The sequence below is a fragment of the Dipodomys merriami genome, unplaced genomic scaffold, assembly GCF_024711535.1.
Source record: "Dipodomys merriami isolate MVZ:Mamm:240054 unplaced genomic scaffold, mDipMer1.0.p SCAF_2, whole genome shotgun sequence".
Classification (NCBI taxonomy): Eukaryota; Metazoa; Chordata; class Mammalia; order Rodentia; family Heteromyidae; genus Dipodomys; species Dipodomys merriami.
The window spans coordinates 46,630,766-46,649,036 of record NW_027203381.1 but is presented as its reverse complement, the minus strand read 5'-3'; the positions used below and the strand labels follow the sequence as shown (position 1 = coordinate 46,649,036).

The 18,271-nt window shown below is 38.9% G+C and overlaps 1 protein-coding gene across 1 annotated transcript in view; it reads left to right on the top strand.

The window, feature by feature from the left end:
- Positions 1-18,271, top strand: part of L3mbtl4 (L3MBTL histone methyl-lysine binding protein 4) — a 374,322-nt gene that overhangs the window by 267,726 nt on the left and 88,325 nt on the right. Inside the window, exons 15-16 of the mRNA XM_070028667.1 lie at positions 1,824-1,997; positions 12,180-12,250. Coding sequence (XP_069884768.1) covers positions 1,824-1,997; positions 12,180-12,250 — 245 coding nt within the window. The remainder of the gene's footprint in view (positions 1-1,823; positions 1,998-12,179; positions 12,251-18,271) is intronic.

Sequence of the window (18,271 nt, the reverse complement as noted above, 5' to 3'; positions counted from 1 at the left end):
GGAATTCCCTAGAAATTGCCAGAAGGCCTTGGGGAAGTTGCTTATTCAGTGTGATCCTGTTTCCTTACCTGTAAACTGTGCACCTGTAAATATTACAAATAATATAAAAAGCACTTTGCATTCTGATGGACAAATAGTATATATTTTGTTTTTTATTACAAAATTATTACAAAATCATTCACTGCTATCACCTTTACAATAACAATAAAAATGCATTAAAATAATTAAATTGCAGTTATTAGTATGTATGTTTTTACCTCTTCCCTGGGTTTATCTTCTCTAGCATGGTGCATGTGCTCTGTTAATGGACTATCAAATCACTAACTACATAGACTAGCAACAGTTATCCTCACGCAGAACATGCATACAGAGTGTTCTCCAATCCACAGCAGTGTGCCGCACTGTGGTGATGCTGGTATTGGCCCATCTTATCACATCAGGCAAAGCTGATGTCATCCAGATTCCAGAACTCTTTTCCAGATGCATCATCACCTTTGAGTCCAGGCCCCACCTGGAAAACTCTGTACCTTAAATTAGAGGAAAATTTTCTTTGGTTCCTGACTTTATCACCACCTTAAAACAACAAGAGAAAACTTTCATAGAGTCATAAGCAGTTACTTTCATATAGTCATAAGCAATTACTTGTATACTATGTATCTGTAAGCTTACAGTAAATAGGAACTATTTCACCGCTGATGGCTTTCACCATGTGTTTGTCTAGCTGTGGAATATCAGCCACCATTGTGTGTGTGTGTGTGTGGTTTCTCACAACAGCTCTACTGAAACCCGATCTGCTTTTTCACTCCACTAGAGAGGAACTCTGAAGCTTGGACAGAACACAGCTTCCCCAGAGTAATGTCTAGGCAACCTGTCATGCCTGTAATTTTCATGGCACTAGCTGCCTTGTACCTGGCAGCAGTGAAGAACTGAGACCTTTTTGGAGACAGGGACAAGGGCACAGAGGCATACTGGGGACTGTGGGTGTAGCTGAGTCACATGTCCACGCAGATCGCTGTACCTAGGGACTGGTTCCAGCAGCACCCAGGCTTCAGGGATCTACTTGGTCATGGTAGGGGCAAGAAAAGAGCCAGGAGAAGTGGGCTTAGGGGGTCCCTCCTCATTGACCTGCAAAACACCCCAGTATAACCTAACATAACCTCCTTAGGAAGTTACAGGGCGATTATGTAGAAATGCAGATGGTGTCTCTGCAAACTTAATAGTAGGCACTGAGAGCATGATGTTCTTGGATTCTGGTGAATGGTCTTAGCCAAGGAGTCAAAAAAGGCTAATCTCACTGCTCTGGTGGAAGCTGTGGGGCAACTGGATGCCACTGTGAGGTTTCTGGATGCTGTTCTCTGGTGAATCTGCCTGTGCTATTTCAGCTGCCTGGGTTTAGGGTCTGCAACATGAGATGTTCTCAAAAGGCAATATGAGAGCTGAGCACTCGTGGGCTCATGCTTGTAAGCATAGCTGTTAAGGAGATCTGAGGATTGTGGTTCAAAGCCAACCTCGGCAGGAAAGCCCATAAAACTCTTATTTCCAATTGATCAGCAAAATGCTAGATGTAGAGGTATGGCTCAAATGGTAGAGCACAAGCTTGAGCATGAGTCCTTGGGTTCAAGCCCCAGTTCCAGCATTATTACCCCCCCCCCCAAAAAAAGAAAAAAAGGCAGTATGAAAAGAAATTATTATTGAGTGTGTTCAGGGAGAGAAGAATGTCAGATTTCCTTTTAAATATTAAATACAAGTCTATTCCAATGACAATGGAGATCTGATGGATCACTCAAGAATGACAGCTCTGCTTTCATTTTTATACAAAACAGTGCTTTTGGCTGCCCTTATTCGGACATGAACTTGAAGAAAGAGGTCACAAGTCCTGGTGGTCTGAAAGAACAAACACAAGCACCTTTGGAGACAGATGCTTCCCACTCAACACTGAAAAATCTTTCTGGTCTGAACTTCAATGGGAAACATGCAAAGGTGAACAGTCAGCCCCGGTAAGAAACTTCCAGTAAAATACAAACCAAGAAGTAAACCATGTAGACTAATAAAGGAACAACTGTGTTGTTTGTTCTTGACTTATGGTCAAAACAATTCTTATTTCTGGACATTGGTGATATGCAGTAGCTCACAGAAGTTACCGAGGCCTGATGTACATCTTAAAATATTTTCTGTTAGATCATATACAGATATAACTTCTTGCAAGTATATAAGTAATCAGTAAAAAGTATATCTCATCTGTACGTTCTAGAAGATTCCCTTTCATTGTACAAACGCCTTTGTTCTTTGGACTCCTACACAAGCGTTCTGTCTTTGGCCATGGTTGAGTGCATCTGCTGAGTCACAGCAGGATTTTCCTCTCCTGTTTGTTCCTGGCCTTCGTCACCTCAAATCCGGACAGACCTGAGATATGATTTCTTTCTCTGAGTAGTTTCCATTTTGACTCTGATAACAAAATGCTCTTTTATTTCTCAATATAAACTTAAAGAATCACTTCACAATTTTTCATTTCTATAGTTCGTCACAATTTTTATTAAACTACAATTATTTCTGAAATAAGTGTATGGAGCATACACAAACTTACTAGATGACTTTTAGCCTTAGTAAGCAAACAGATAATATCTATTCTCTGAAGTGCTCTTCACTCCATGTTAGGAAGTATAAACACAAGGAAAATTCAACAAAAGGGACCAGGTAAGGACTGAGCTGAAAATGGCTACACAGACATGTTCCAGACCCACTGTATGTGGAAGGAGTCACATCCAAAGCCTTGAGGACCCCCGACCCTGCTTTGCCTGTTTGAGTGTTGGGTATGGGGAGGGGGGCACTGTTCTTTCCCCTAAGCCTCAGAGTCTGGCTCTTTCCATTGACAAGTGGGTGTGAGTTTTCCCCAGGACAGAACAGCCCTCTGTATGTTCACACTCAGCCCCAGCCCCAGCAGAACAGACTCCTTTCCCCCAGAGGCGGGAGCCTGATCATTTGGCTGCTAAGGTACATGTTCTACATGGCTTTTCTATCCTGACTACGGATTTTCTTTTCTTTTCTCTTTTTTCCATGAGAATGTCTTAGAAGATTTGGGTGATATTTTATTTTTGTTAAGTAGCTTTTTTGATTTTGATGGCTCCGTGCACAATTGTAAGCTAGCCTACTCCCTGGCACAAGATCTGTTTTGTATAGGCACACATGCCTCTATTTCTGTAGTTGTATCTTGCATTTTTATTATTTGTTGCACACCCACTGCTCCTGTGGAAACTTCACAGGGTCTAGTTGTTCTTTGCTGCCTGTTCCCACCCACACTGTTTACAATTCAAGGAGTTTACAGCTTGTACATCTTTTCCATTTCCTCCTTGAAGGAGATTTGTTTGTTCTTTCTTTGGATTTAACTGTTTCCCAAAGACCAAAGCTTATTTATTCCAGAATCGTGGAGTCCAGACCATCCATTTTCCTTCTTTCTTTTCACTACATTCTGTTGTATTTTCCCCCAATACAAACCCAGTCACTCTCTCTTATAAATATTTTAGACATTCATCCTCAATGTCAAAAGCTACAGAGTCTAAGCAGATCTTTGAACTGCTTTAAAAAATTATTACAGTCATGTTTTCTCAGAGGTTAACTAAGTTATTCTCTCCAGCCAACACTGATATCTTGTCCTCATCTTAAAGGTCTCTTTGGAATTTTCCTTTTGAAATATATTATCTTTTTTTTTTTTACTGTTTTTAAAAGGCTCAACACTGAAATAAATATCAAGTAGATATACATACTACAGATAGAAAGAAAGTAGAGAATGTTAATTCATAATCAAGCAGAAATTCACAGATGATCCAATTCTGCCAAATCCTAATTTATGCCCTTATAGAATTTTGTGAGTAGCTAGAAGAGATAGTGTCACACAGTATACTCCCGAATCCTTCTTTTGCTGTCATATCTTTATCCCAAAGCTACTTTTTCTTGTTAATATGATGATGTCTGGATACAAAATATGAGCAGACACAGTTGTATGCTCTTCTAATCCACCTGCACCTTTTTGGCATTCTGTAGGTGATTTTAAATCCCAGACTGAGGAAGAAAGAACAAGAAAACCAACAAGAGGTGATCAGCTGCCCATGATCTGCCAGCTCTCCTCAGTTTCCTTCAGTGCTTCCCTGAGCTATCTTCCTTGTAACCAGAATCTTTTTTTGCTCTTGAAATCACATGATAGTAATACAAGTAGAGGAACCTTTAAGTTCCGTGTCTTTTCTTCTACCTACTGAAGAGAAGTAATTGTTTCTTTGGCTTCTTCCCAAGGACAGGGTTGGAGTTTACACTGGGTGAAAGTTAGGGCTGAGGTTTCTACTGTCTCCCAAGTGGTTTGCTCCTCAAGTGTTCTCTCCAGACCTTTGATAACATCTTAGAGACACTTGTCACTTCAGAGTCTCCAGACATCCAACAATTTAAGTAATTTTTTTCTAAAAACAATTACTTGTATGGTAGTTAGGAGAATTTTGTCTTTCCCTTAACTGTATTTCAGTTGTGTGATTACTTAAAAAAATCTATTTGTATTAATCTTTATATGGGGTTATTACAGGATTATATGTACATTTATGACTCATGCAGAATTTAGTAGCAGAAATAGTCTATTTATATTCATGGACTCTTTTTTGGCAGTGTTGGCAATTGAACTTAGGACCTTATGCTTGCTAGGCAAGTGCTCAACCACTTGAGGCATGTTCCAGTCCCTTTGGCTTTTAGTTTGTTTTCCAGAGAGCATCTGATGCTTTAGTCTAATCAGCTTTGGAGCTTTTGTCCAGCTGGCCTTGAACCATGATCCTCCTACCCGCAAGTCCTGAGTAACTGGGATCATAGACATGAATTACCATGTCTGGCACTATGTTTACTTTTTAAAAAAATAGTCATATTTTAAATTTACACATACTATATACTTCTAGATGTTCACAAGATTTATAGTCAGAACTGTCAAGTATTCATGTTAGGTTGATTTTCAGTAGTCAGGTGCAATAGCTTACAGTATAGTATATGTATAGCTTATGTAACATATATATGTGGACACATATATGTGCGTATTCTTTTTCAGTTTATATGTACTGATAGAGTAAATCATAGATTATGCATGGTTCATTAAATAGAGGTGAGTGGCCTTATGCTTGAAGTCTTCAGTTTATGTCTGTACTCCACAGGAAAATTTGTTTTAGGGTTTATAGTTTACATATACAGTATCTTCAGAGTTTCTTACAGTCTTATGATTTAGGCAAAATATCTTACCTTGTCATCCATGGCAAGAGTGCCAAATTTAGAAAGTAGAGACCTATGTTCTGCTAATTTAAAGTTCAGATATAGGTCTTGTGGTTATCTCTAGTGTATTTCTGCACAAAAATCATAACACCAGGATGAACAATAATGATATCATACAGTTCCATTGGTCTAAACTATTACAATAGCTTGTATGTGATAGTTATTTTCATCCTAATTTTATAAGACAGGTACCTGGAGGTTCAGAAAGGATTCAAACACAGAACTGCCTGATTTCAAATTCCATGCACATTTTGAGTATATTAGACTAGCAGAAAAACTCTGTGTTAAAATCTTGAAAGAGGCTGCTAGGTTTATATTTAGACACTTGCTATTAATGTATAGGAGTCTTTGGATCATCCTCTTATGACTGTATTTCTTTGCTAATTTTGTGAAAATAGAACTGATGAAGGAAAAGGACCACACTACATTCCTGTTTATTCCTATTTATGTTACATATAATAATTCAAAATGTTTCACCTTGAACACATTTCATTGTAAAACACTGAAAGGCTTGTATCTGTAATAAGAGAATAAATCCAGAGTCATTGAAACATTGTCATCATAAACAAAATGGCTTTGGAATATGAGTGTTCCTTCACCCTGAGGGGGTCATATACTCTTGACTCCCCCACCTACCTGGGTGTTCTCTAAAAATGTCTACCTCCCAAAGCAGTGTGCACTTTAATATTAAAATTCAAACAACTGATAGTGCACAATCCACTGGAATGCCAGTCAGTGCTATTAAGGTAACATAAGAAAATGACTAATAAAGCTCACTTTGTTTTCCCCAGTGCCTTCCATCTTATGAGTTTTGTACATTTTTCTAAGGCTGGTATTGGGAATGGAAATGGCTGGGGGAAATTATAGTAATCAGAGGGGACAGCACACAGTGGAATCAGTCCTTAATAATCCTGATAATAAATTACACTGTCATGAGCCAAATCCTTTATTATTTCTTCCTGCCCGATCAGCAGCAGCATAGAAAACCTTTTACTAGGGCCATTCTCAGGATTCCAGCAGTGCTAACTGTTTCTTCCCCATGTGAACCTTCCAAGTCAGTAAAAAGGGATGCGCTGATCCATCGGGCGCCCCTTGCTTCCTCTGCTTGGTATGGTGAAGTCTGCTCAGTGACCCCATTGTCCCTATCACTGTTGCCCTCAGCACTGCTTCTATTCCAGCACAACCTCTGTTCCCATCCTGGGCACATTTTTGTTCCTTCTTACAGCTTCTCCCTTCTTTTTTTTTTTTTTTTTGGGTCCAGTCGTGGGGTCTGAACTCTGGGCCTGGGCGCTGTCCCTCAGCTCTTCAGCTCAAGGCTAGCGCTCTACCACTTGAGCCACAGCGCCACTTCCGGCTTTTTTCTTTTTGCTTATGTGGTGCTGAGGAGTTGAACCCAGGGCCTCATGCATGCAAGGCAAGCGCTGTACCACTGAGCCACCTTCCCAGCCCCAGCTTCTCCCTTCTTAAGTCTCACCTTTATCTGAAAGGGTTTTTGTGGTTTGTTTGGTTTGGTTTTTTCTTTTTGTTTTTGTGCTCGTCCTGAGGATTGACTCAGGGCCGGCTTTTGCTCATGGGTACCACCCTATCACTTTAGCCACAGTTCCACTTCCAAGTTTTCTGGTAGTTAGTTGGAAATAAAAGTCTCATGGACTTTTCCTGCCCAGGCTGGCTTGGAACCTTGATCCTCAGATCTCAGCCTCCTGAGTAGCTAGGATTACAGGTGTGCACTACTGGCACCTGACTTATGTGGAAGTTTTTAAAACATTTCCAACTTTTAAGAGCTTCTGGAAATGAGAGTTTGTGTTCTGTTGTCTCCATGTTTCTTACACATAGTAGGTATTGAGAAAGTAGATGGGTTTTGAGTCACCACTGTGGCCAGATCCTGGGATGCAGACTTTAGAAGAAGCCAGCTTTACCCCTGCCCTCAGTACTCTTCTGGCCTTCGGGTCTGAGCCACACAGGACAGCTTATTTTTGTGTCTTCATGTATTATTTTTAGTACTTTTTGTATAAGTGCCTCATTTTCTTAAAAAGGCTACGGACTGCCAAAGGGATGAACCAGTGTGTTCTTTTTTAAGTTTGTGTTTTTTTTTCCATTACTGTTGATACTGCAAATTCTTAGTATGTTTGAGTTTGTTCAGTCAGTTATAAATGATTTTCCTCCTTTGCCTATACATGATGTACAGGATGTATTGGATATATGTATGAGCTCTCATGTTAGATTTTTTAATTTAGGCATATAGATATGAATCTAGGTCTGACAATACTAAAGCCTAGTGAAATAATAGCTCCAGATCCTTTTACTGCGTTGACTTTAAAAATGTTGATTTAAAAGTCTTGTTTTCTAACAAGTTCTAGCTGGGTATATACTACTCATCTTGACATCTAGCATAAGAATCCAGACCTTTATTTATTTAGTCTGAGGTAGCAATCAGCCTGTAGAAAGAAAGCATGATCCAAGCATGACTAGGGCACCCAGGATCCTTCTGAAAGCAAGATCCTTCTTCTGGAGGTTGTACCTGGATAGCATAACCCTTTGGACACTCAGAGACCCCTTTCTCTCCTCCCCCGCAGCTGGACAGCAAGAAGCCTCTAACCAGATGGAATAATCTGGGAACTTTCCAGTGTTAAAAGCACTCAATGTAGAAAGGAGTCCAAAGACGAAGAGCTGAGTTCTCTCATTGACCCTGTTGGTGGCTGTAACTTGAAGCTCTCTCTGCCTCCCTGCCATAGTTCTGCTTTGTGATTTCATACCACTACTAGCCAGTGTTTGAAACTCAGAACACGATTGACTTTTGTCATTTGGATATCTAATAACACTTACCTCTCTGAATTTCAGGATCATTACTGTTGCCAGATCCTAAAATTAGAGGTATCCATTCATCCCTTTCAACCTTCATCTGTTAGATAAATATTTAGAATGGTACCATTCCAAACTCTGGTAAAACAGCAGTGAGCAATCATGCAGAAATCCTTAGTCAGTCTGTTCTGTTTTTAGTAATTAAGAAAACTACCCCAACACAGGTAGGTGGCTTCAGTCCCCATGGACTTGTCAATAGGCATGTTGTCATTCAGCAAGTGTACCCAGAGACTCTGATGGGGTCACAGTGATAGAAAACAGTGTGCAAGATACTAGCCATATGGAAATAAGCCAATGGGATGGATGCAGGAAGAAAGGAAATAAAACACCAAAGAAAAGAATGTCCACAGGTTGTAGTAAGTGCCATGACAAAGTCACACAGGGTGTTATAATGACAACAGTTACTTGTCAGAGTCCTCAAGACAGAAAGTAGGCCCAAGCCATTCAGGAAAGGAGAAAAAGGTTCTGCTGAACGTTTTGCGGATTAAAATGAAATCAGTAGTGTCACAATCAGCTCAGGAACTTAGAAACTGCAATACCACCCAAGGCCCTACCTAACTTCTTTTGGTCCCTCTGCTATGTCCTTCAGCCCCTTCATCATAGCTCTGGCTTCTTAAACAAATGCACAGTTCTGGTGAAATGATAGGAAATAACCATGCTATGCCTTAGTAGGGTCTTGAAAAATACATTTTTTTTTTCTGAGCTGATCCTCATAAGACAGTACATAATTTATTGTGAATCTCTGGATTTCTGGAATCCTGCCTTGGCCCAGGCTCTTAGTAATTAAATTCTGTAGAACATTGTGTCCTAAATCTGCATGGTTCCTCTCGCATAAAGGAAATATTAGTGTTCCTGCACCCAGAAAAAAAAAAGGAAAAAAAGGAAAAATCTCTGCTTCCTGAGCACTAGCAGAATTTTTTTTTATTTCTCATCTTCATTATCTGGCTCTAAAATAAGTATTTTCCATTCACTAAAATAGTAAAGTTGGGGCATCTAACATGATTTTGTGCTCATTACTAAAGTGGTACCTGTTTATTAGAAGGAAAACAGGAAATGGAAATGAGTAAAAATTAAAACCATTAATAATAACCAGGTCTTTTTCAATCAAACAGCATACCTTAAGAGACCTGTAAAAATTTAAGAAAATGTCCATTGTAATAATTTAAGAAATATAGAGGGTTTAAAAATTAAGAATTTCTAGCTGGGTGCTAGTGGTTCACGTCTATAATCTTAGCTACTCTGGAGGCTGAGATCTGAGGATTGTGGTTCAAAGCTAGCCGGAGCAGGAAAGTCCTTGAGACTCTTATCTCTAATTAACCACCAGAAACTCAGAAGTGGCACTGTGGCTCAAGTGGTAGAGCGCTGGCCTTGAGCTGAAGAGCATAGGCACAGCACTGAGTCCCAGAGTTCAAGCCCCATGACCAACCTCTCCCCCTCTCCCATGGCTCAGCTTGGAGGATTTAAATTGAGGTTGCTGGTGTTAACACTGTCACCCACACTATTATGCCTCCTTATTTTCATGTCTACATTTGCATATGAGTGTGTACCTGCATACTTCCACCTTTAAAAGTATTGACATGAGTACTCATTACCTTACTCATGTAACTTAGCATCTTTACAATAAAATAAAATTTTTTAAAAGTATTCATATGATTTTTTGTTAATCTTCAACACATTTTCTTTTATTTAAGGATATTCATGACTGTATTACCATGTCAGCAGAAAGGGAACTAATGCTTTATTTTTGACAAGTGTTTTTATTGTATTCCATACCTTAACTCATTAGTCCTGTTTCTCCTATTGACAAGTATTTTCCGGTAATTTTTTTTCTTGTAGAAAATGCCTCATTGAGCATTTTCACATGGATACTTTTATTTGAAGATGCATTATACTGTCACATTTCTAAAGGCTTAACTACTACTTGTTTACAAACTACAATTAGATGATTCCGGAAAATGATTGACTCCTCTGGATTCTTGGTCATTTGGCTGTTAAATGGATGAATTTGCTTATCCAGATATACATACATGGAAACAGAGGAAGAATGTTATTGTAGTTGAGATTATCTGTGTCCAGTTCCACATGTCTCTGTTCCCCCACCACTTAACTCTTATCCCTTCATCCCAACCCCCAACATATCTACCCCAGAGGTTCCTCTGTTCTGAGGCGCATCTCAAAAACCATCACCTGAAAGCCTTGCTGAGTGTCTCCCACCCATGAGAAAAATCCCCTCTTGCTTTATATCCTGTAGTTCCTTCTAAAAATTGCCTATTTATTGTAGCCATTTTTTTTTCAGTCTGCTGTGTGTAAAAGCCAGCAGGACAAGGCTCTCCCATGAAAGAATGCAACCTACAGTCAGGAAACCCTTAAAGATGTTGATTGGTTAGACTTGGAAAATTCACCTAAGAACAAAGGGAGTAAGGGCCTGATGCCTGCCTTACAAGTCTTATTGTATGTTCTAAATCTATGAGGTTGCTTGGGCAATTTGGAAGGAAAAGCAACAGTAAAACTAATCACATGCGATGCATCAGTTTAAACTTTATAAACCTCTTGCTCTTTGCCTAGAACAGGGGTCAGCAAACTCTGAGTCACACAGTAAATATTTTAAGTTTGGCCAGCCACAGAATCTCTGTTCTTTATTATCATTTTCCCATATTCTTTGTAAAATGGCTACTCTGTGAGACCTAGTACAGGAGCTGTGTGTCTGTGGTACTCCATGCTGACCTGATGCTCACCACCTAAGTATAAGCCAGATCTATCATTTATATTCTCTTTTATAAGGATATAATGAAGTCTTTATGATATACATACATAGAGAATACACTGAAAATGATGTTATTGAATTAATGAAAAATATTCTACAGATTTGAATACATATGAGTTCTTTTACACCATTATTAAAATGTATTATTTCACTAATTACTCGGAACCATACAAAACAGTTGCTACTGCTAAACACTCTGTGTTTAAACATCTACTGTGGGTCGCAGTCCTAGAAGCTGTATCCTAGACATCAATGCAAACATCCCTGCATCATATATATATCTCTCTTCCATACCATAATTATTTACCAGTCTGGGGAGGGGGTACTCCAATGCAACCAGGCAGAACGAACACAGGTCCATTCCAAAGGTGGAATTTCTAAAGAGATGCTTTCTTTTCATAGAGTCTTAATAATTAAGAGATAGAATATTGATAGATATGTAACTTACATCTAACTATCCCAGAATGTATTTCTGCAATGATATATGTGCTTATACAACATATACATAAAATGATCTCAATTCATGTACATACCTACTAGGTTACTATGTAAGGTGTTGGTAATTAATTGGATTTCTTCATCTGCCACCAAATTGAAATCATATTTCCACGACCAACTCCAAGGCTCATCATTGAGGATAAAATGAGAGAAAGCAGTTCTCTGCAGAAAGGAATTCGATATGCAAAGCAAAGTATTATAATTTATTTAGTAAAAGTTTTATTTTAGTAAGTTCCATCATTATTATGGAGTATGAGCCTAAAGTGTCAATGAAGTATCATGTTAAGTTACAAAGTTAGCCCCTGCTGCATAACATAACCCTTGAAAAGTTAATTAATTCTCTGACATTCAGCAATGTAGCTAAATTACTTTACCCAGTTGTTTGAGCACAATGTCTGTAATCTTCTGATTAAAATAGTAAGTGCCAACATCATCGGGAGCAATTATTTACCCATCTACCACCCCAGCACCCACTATCCTGGATAGTTCCTGCTCAGAATCTGAAGAGAGTATTCTCCTGGGAAACATAGAAATTTCTTATTACAACAGAATGAAAGCAGGGCAAGACTTACAAGTTTCAAGTTTTTAAAGTGCCTGAAAAAATACACATATTTTAAAAATCTTAAACTGCAAAACAATGTTAACAAGCCCGTGTTCACGAATTCACTATCATTTTTCCTGTGATTTCAATTTAAGTTGATGCTGTTATCATGATTTATTCCTACCTCACAGGATAATGAATCTAGATTTTATTTCTGTTCTTTGCCAGGCTTGTACAGCAGGCAAAGTGTTTGAAAATCAAAGGAAAAGAAGATGTTGACTTGGAGAATCTTTTCAGAGGTAAAAACAAACTGCAGAATATGTTTTTTGTTGTTGTTGTTGTCCCAAATGTCTTATCTGCTTGACTGTTTGGCTTTATTATTCTGATAGAGAAATAAGGTGGAGGAAAAGAACCAAGAGTCTTGTGATCTGGTCCTAAACTTATAAATAGATTCCGTTACTTTACTGCCATGAATTTTCTTATTTTTAAAAGGGAAAAGACCAAATTGTCATCTCTGTGATCCTTATTCTGAGAGGACAGATATGAAACTGTTGAAATCTGGCTATGTGTTCAAACATCTCTCTGCAGAAGCCACCGGAGGGAGAAGCTAGGGGTCTTTCACTTTAATATACATCATCAGTAAGTTTGGCAAGAGATAAGAAATTTGAGTGCAGGGAAAAGAATCCCATATTTCCATTCAATTGTGTCTCTTCCCAGTGAATGTTCAATATGGATAGAATGCGGCACTAGGTCCTGTGGGTAGCAAGCTAACAAGTACGTTTTCTCTTGGCTGTCTTATTTTAGGGCCAATATTTTGCTCTGGCCAGATGAAAACATTGGTCATTTGTAACTAGTGTCCTACATCTTTAGCTGCAGTAGTTATGTAAGTTAGTATCTCTCAGAAAATCATGACAGAGGAAAATTGGTGAGTTTTCTGCTGAGCTGGATAGAAGTGCAGCGAATAGTTCAGTTGGCTTGCATTGCTGATTAGCTCCAATACAATTACCTGCCCCACTTTTCTTAAGAGAAAAGTATTGAGCAGTCACTGGGCAAAAGGGTGTGAGGTGTATGAGCAAACTAAACTACTCATTTCAGTAGTCACAAAGCTCAGCATAGAGCTGGAAGATCTCTTGACTTTATCTCAATGACAAAGAGTAATGGGTTTTCCTCACCTATTGGAGGACAAGTTTCTTGGCTTTCGTTGTGCAGCTCCATGGTTCTCTCTCATCAGGAGAATTTCTATGTATTATAACCGCTTGCTTTAAATAAACAACTGGTATTTTAGAAACTCCTCCATACAAATGTTCTCATCCATTTTAACGACGCCTTCATTCCATAAGCAGCATATTTTGGAACCACAGAAAAAGCCTTTAAAAAAATGTCAGTGTTTTAATTCATATTTTGACACTTTTGAAAATTTCTGCACTGAGTAATTATGTATATGTTCCTGTTAAAACAGATACACAATTTTGTAGTTCACATAGTAAAAGTAGTAATGAGGATCATCCTGACCAAAATAGAAAATATCTCTAGCAAAGTGCATTTGCGTAATGTTGAAAGATGAAATTTCTAAACTTGTTCTTTTCAGCATTACTTGTGAAAAGTTTATACCCATATGCTATTATTGCTTCCTGCAATCTCTGTGTTAATTTAAATGTTTTGATTTCCTAACAGCCAAGGTCTAGGGGAACAGAACCGGCAGTGTTGTCTGGATGTGCAGGGAGCATATGAATGCTGTGGGTCTCAGATGCACCCCCCGTGGAGTGCAGTCAGGAGTCATGGGAATTTATAGGCTTTACTTATTCGCACCTGTTTTCTAGCCTGACACCCAAAGTGCTGTGTCCCATATCAGACTGATGCCTGTTGTTATAATCAACCTCATTTGCTCAAACAAAAAGAAAATTGACACTACATATGTTACCACAGTGACCTCACATGATTACATCATATTTCCCTTTCTTTTTCTATGCCTTTATCTTTCAGTTTCCTTTTTGTATTTACGTCTGAGCATAAGTTGAAAAGTACGCCTTCTGCATTTATTTGGAGTCTTGGTTTTTGTTTTGTTTTGTTTTTAAGGAAAATGAGAGCCTAAAATGTATCCTCCCTGTTTCCTTTGAGACAATAGATTGCATCTCATGGTTTATTCCAGATCATATGCACAATACATACGTGTACACAGAAGATTAGGACTTTCTTACCTTGGGCATGTTTTCAGAATTTTTTCTAACCATGTCTATTTGGTTAATTCATATAATTAATTATTAATTAATTTTGGCAGTACTGGTTTTTGAACTCAGAGCCTCAAGCTTGCTAGGCTGAAGCTCTGCCACTTGAGCCACACCTCCAGCTCTATTTTTGCTGATTTTGAGATAGGGCCTTTTCTAAACTTTTCTATGAGGGCTGGCAACTGTTAGGTAAATTAAAGTAGGTAGGTTGAATTAGGTAGTGAACACCACCCAGTATTCAGGCAGGAAGAGTTTATTTATTCCAAACTGCCTTCCCTGTGGTCACCATGCATGGTAGAAACCACTTGGCCGAAAGCAAGCTGGCCAAAGTCCCACCTGGGTTTAGCTAGGGAAGGGCGGGGGAAGGATGACATGATGAAGGAAGGTGTGGCCACACTGGATTTGGATGTGACCTCAGGCCCTGGGACCCATGTCAGGTCTGATGGGAGGATAGTAGGCGTGACCAGGGTCAGCCCAGGATGTGACCTTGGAGGAGGGGGAGGTGACTGCCCAGGTGAGCCAGTTACCTAGGTGACATGGGTATTGGGTGGAGACTTAGCCAAGAGGAAGGAGGACTCTTTTCCACCTTCCCTTCCGCTGACCTTACAGCATTCAAAGGCAATCCTCCCTGCCCTAGTATTTAGGATTACACATGTGAGCCACTGGTACTTAGCACCATGCCTATGTTCTGGAGCATTTTACTTGAAATAAATATGTCTGATAAATACAAGGAAGAATCCTTTAAAAATTACCTCCTGAGCTGGACAAAAGTGCAGTGACTAGTTCAGTTGGCTTGCATTGCTGATTAGCCCCAATACAATTACCTGCACCACTTTTCTAAAGAGAAAAGGAACATTGAGTAGTCAGTGGACAAAAGCGTGTGAGTATGAGCAAACTAAACTACTCATTTCAGTATTCAAGGATAATTCTTGGTGGCTCTTAATGTTCTTCAAGATCCTTTTTTTTATAATATTTAAAAAGAGAACTTAGAACACAGGTGCCAGTGGCTCATAGCTATAATGCTAACTGCTCAGGAGGCTCTGATCTGAGGATCATGGTCAGCTAGTTCAGAGAAATGTGAGACTCTAATCTCCAGTTAATTAGCAAAAAGCTGAAATTGAAGGTATGTCTGAAGTGGTAGTATTTGAAAGTCCTGAGTTCAAGTCATAAAACTGTGATTGAGAAAAAGTCTTAATTGCTTTCTAATGATATATTTGTTAAAGAAAGCATGATTAACTAAAAAAAATCTTTGTTAGATAAAAGAAGTTTGCTTCCCTAATCTTTTTTAATTTAATTATAAAGATGGTGGACAGAAGGGTTACAGTTACATAAGAAAGGTAATGAGTACATTTCTTCTTGAACATTGTTATCCTCTCTCTCATTTGTCTCCTACTTTCCCTGCCCTGACTCCTCCACCCAAGTTGTAAAGTTCATTTCCAATATAGTGTCTTATGAGTATTGTTGTTGCATTGGTTCACCCTTGTGCTTTGTCTCTCCATTTTGTTATACCCCTTCCCTTTCCCAAATCAGATAAACCCTTTGTCTTGGTTCTCGAATCTTAACTTTGAGAGTAAACTTATAGAGAACTGAGGTATGAAAAGAAGCAGTCATTATCCTTTGTGGCTTTGTTATGTAAAATATCACAAGAACATGGAGACTAGGATCCCACATTGCATGTGTTCTCCAGGATGAGGTTGAGCAGCTTCTGCCCTCCTGAGCTTTTGCCTTTTGCTCAAAGAATGTTTCCAGAAAACTGGACAAAAGCTGCTCCTTTGCTACAAGTGGAGTGAGGGACCTACTCATCTAAGCCCTGTTTCCTGCTCTATCCTGAGCCCCAGAACTCACAGCTCCTTGGTACTTCAAATGGTGGTGCTGTCGGCCCCACTGCCATTCTGGAGCATCTGTATGGGAATGTGGAAATGTTAGCTAACTGGGTGTTTCATTTTGAATATTTGTTATTTTTTTTTATCTCAAATAGGTAACAATGCTCATTTTTCAATCTAAGGATCTTCTAAATGAAAACTATTGAAAGAGAAAAATATTGGGGCTGGGAAGGTGGCTCAGTGGTAGAGCACTTGCCTTGCATGCATGAGGCCCTGGGTTCAATTCCTCAGCACCACATAAACAGAAAAAGCCAGAAGTGGCACTGTGGCTCAAGTGGTAGAGCACTAACCTTCAACTGAAGAGCTGAGGGACAGCACCTAGGCCCAGAGTTCAGGCCCGACCAAAAAAAAAAAAAGATGAATATTGTTAATAAATCCTTTGTAGGCTCCACTTTAAATGCCACTAATGAATCATGTGTGGGTGTATTGGATAGTTGTCTCAGTGCTGGAACAGAATGTCGCTTCAGTCCATGATTGCTTGGTTCCAGGCCTTCAAAAGCCTGCCCTCAATGAGCTACTTCTACTTAACTATGTCCACCAGCAAAGTTCCCAGCAACCCCCAAATCATGACAATAGCCAGTGACCAAGAATTCAGCATAGGAGACATGGGAGGGATATTGCATGTTCAAATCATAACTTCATGACTATGAACCTATTTCTCTTGTCATTCTGTAGAGCCTTGGTCTACTAAAGCTGCAGCATTGTAACTGCAAGTGGATTCCTTACTCTAGTCTTAGAGGTTAATAATCATGAGGCAGTGTAACAAATGCTTCTACCATAAAATATTTACATAATGAAATGCTCTTTCATGAATACTTCAGTTATTTTGTTTAAAACAAGATACAATAAATGCAGGTGCAATTGTATGTGCTCATTTCTATAGAAATAGTATCTAAGTAAAGTTGTTAGGTTAACAATGTGTACTTTTTATATCCATGTATGAGGGTACATGCCTATCATCCCAGCACACTGGAAGCTGAGGCAGGAAAATTCTGAGTTTAAGACTAGTCTGGACTATGTAGTGAAATCTTGTCTTACCCACTTCTCCCAAAAAGTATGAACTGTAAAAATTATAAGTATTATTGACAATGTGCCTAAAATATCTCTAACTCATTGCGTTCCTAGCAATGTTGTGAGAGTGATTATTTCATTCCATCTTTTCAAATAATGGCTCTTTATTTTATTCACTTCACCAATTTGAAAAATAATTTGAGGAATGTATGAAAAGTTTCATACATTTATTGTTTAAGAGGTGTTGTGTTTTTTCATGTTCTCTAGCCTTACCATATTTTATTGTTGTTCGCATTGTTGCTTCTATTTAGAATAGGATTATATTACGAATTTCAATACCTCCTCTGTTTTGTCTTTAGGAGATTTATGTGCTTCTCCTTTTCAAAAAACCTTTTCAACTAAAAATAAGTCCTATGCTACCTAATTTCTGTTTTTCTTTCATGATGTCATGTTTTTTCTAACATTAAGATTATACATCTCTTTGAGAAAATCTGTGTTGTCATGTTTTTTACTTTCAAATCTCTTATAGGATATTGAATTTTATGTAAGGATTAATGTAATATAGCAGCTTAATGTTGTTTTCTGAATTATTTCAACATCACTTTAAAATTATCCATCTTCTTTCAACTAATTCAAATATAATCTTCACATAGAAAGTTCTGTCACAAACCTAAAATTTAAAACTCTATTGTGGAGGTGTGTGTGTGTGTGTGTGTGTGTGTGTGTGTGTGTGTGTGTGTGTGTCTGTCTGTCTGTCTGTCTGTCTGTGTCTGTGTGCATGAGAGAGAGAGAGAGGAGAGAGAGAAAGAGAGAGACAGACACAGAGACAGAGACAGAGGGAGGAAGGGAGGAATGAAGGGAGGGAGGGAGGGAGAGGGAGAGGGAGACCGCCAGCCCTGGATGCTCCCTGTAAGTGCCAAGTCAGCAAGTCCAGAGAAGGTGACAAGAACCATCCAAGTGTTCTTCCGCCAGTAAAAAGATAAACAGTGCATGGTTATAGCCATTCAATGGAGTATTTACTCAGCAGTAGAAAGAAATGAGCACCAAAACAGCATGCAGGGAATTTCATTGCCTGTTTCTCAGTGTAAAAAAGCCATTCTGGGAAGCACCTGCTGTATAATTCCAAGCATTTGAGATTCCATAAGAGTTGAAACAACAGAGACAGCAGAAAGATCGCAGGTTAAGAGTTCAAGTCAGGGGC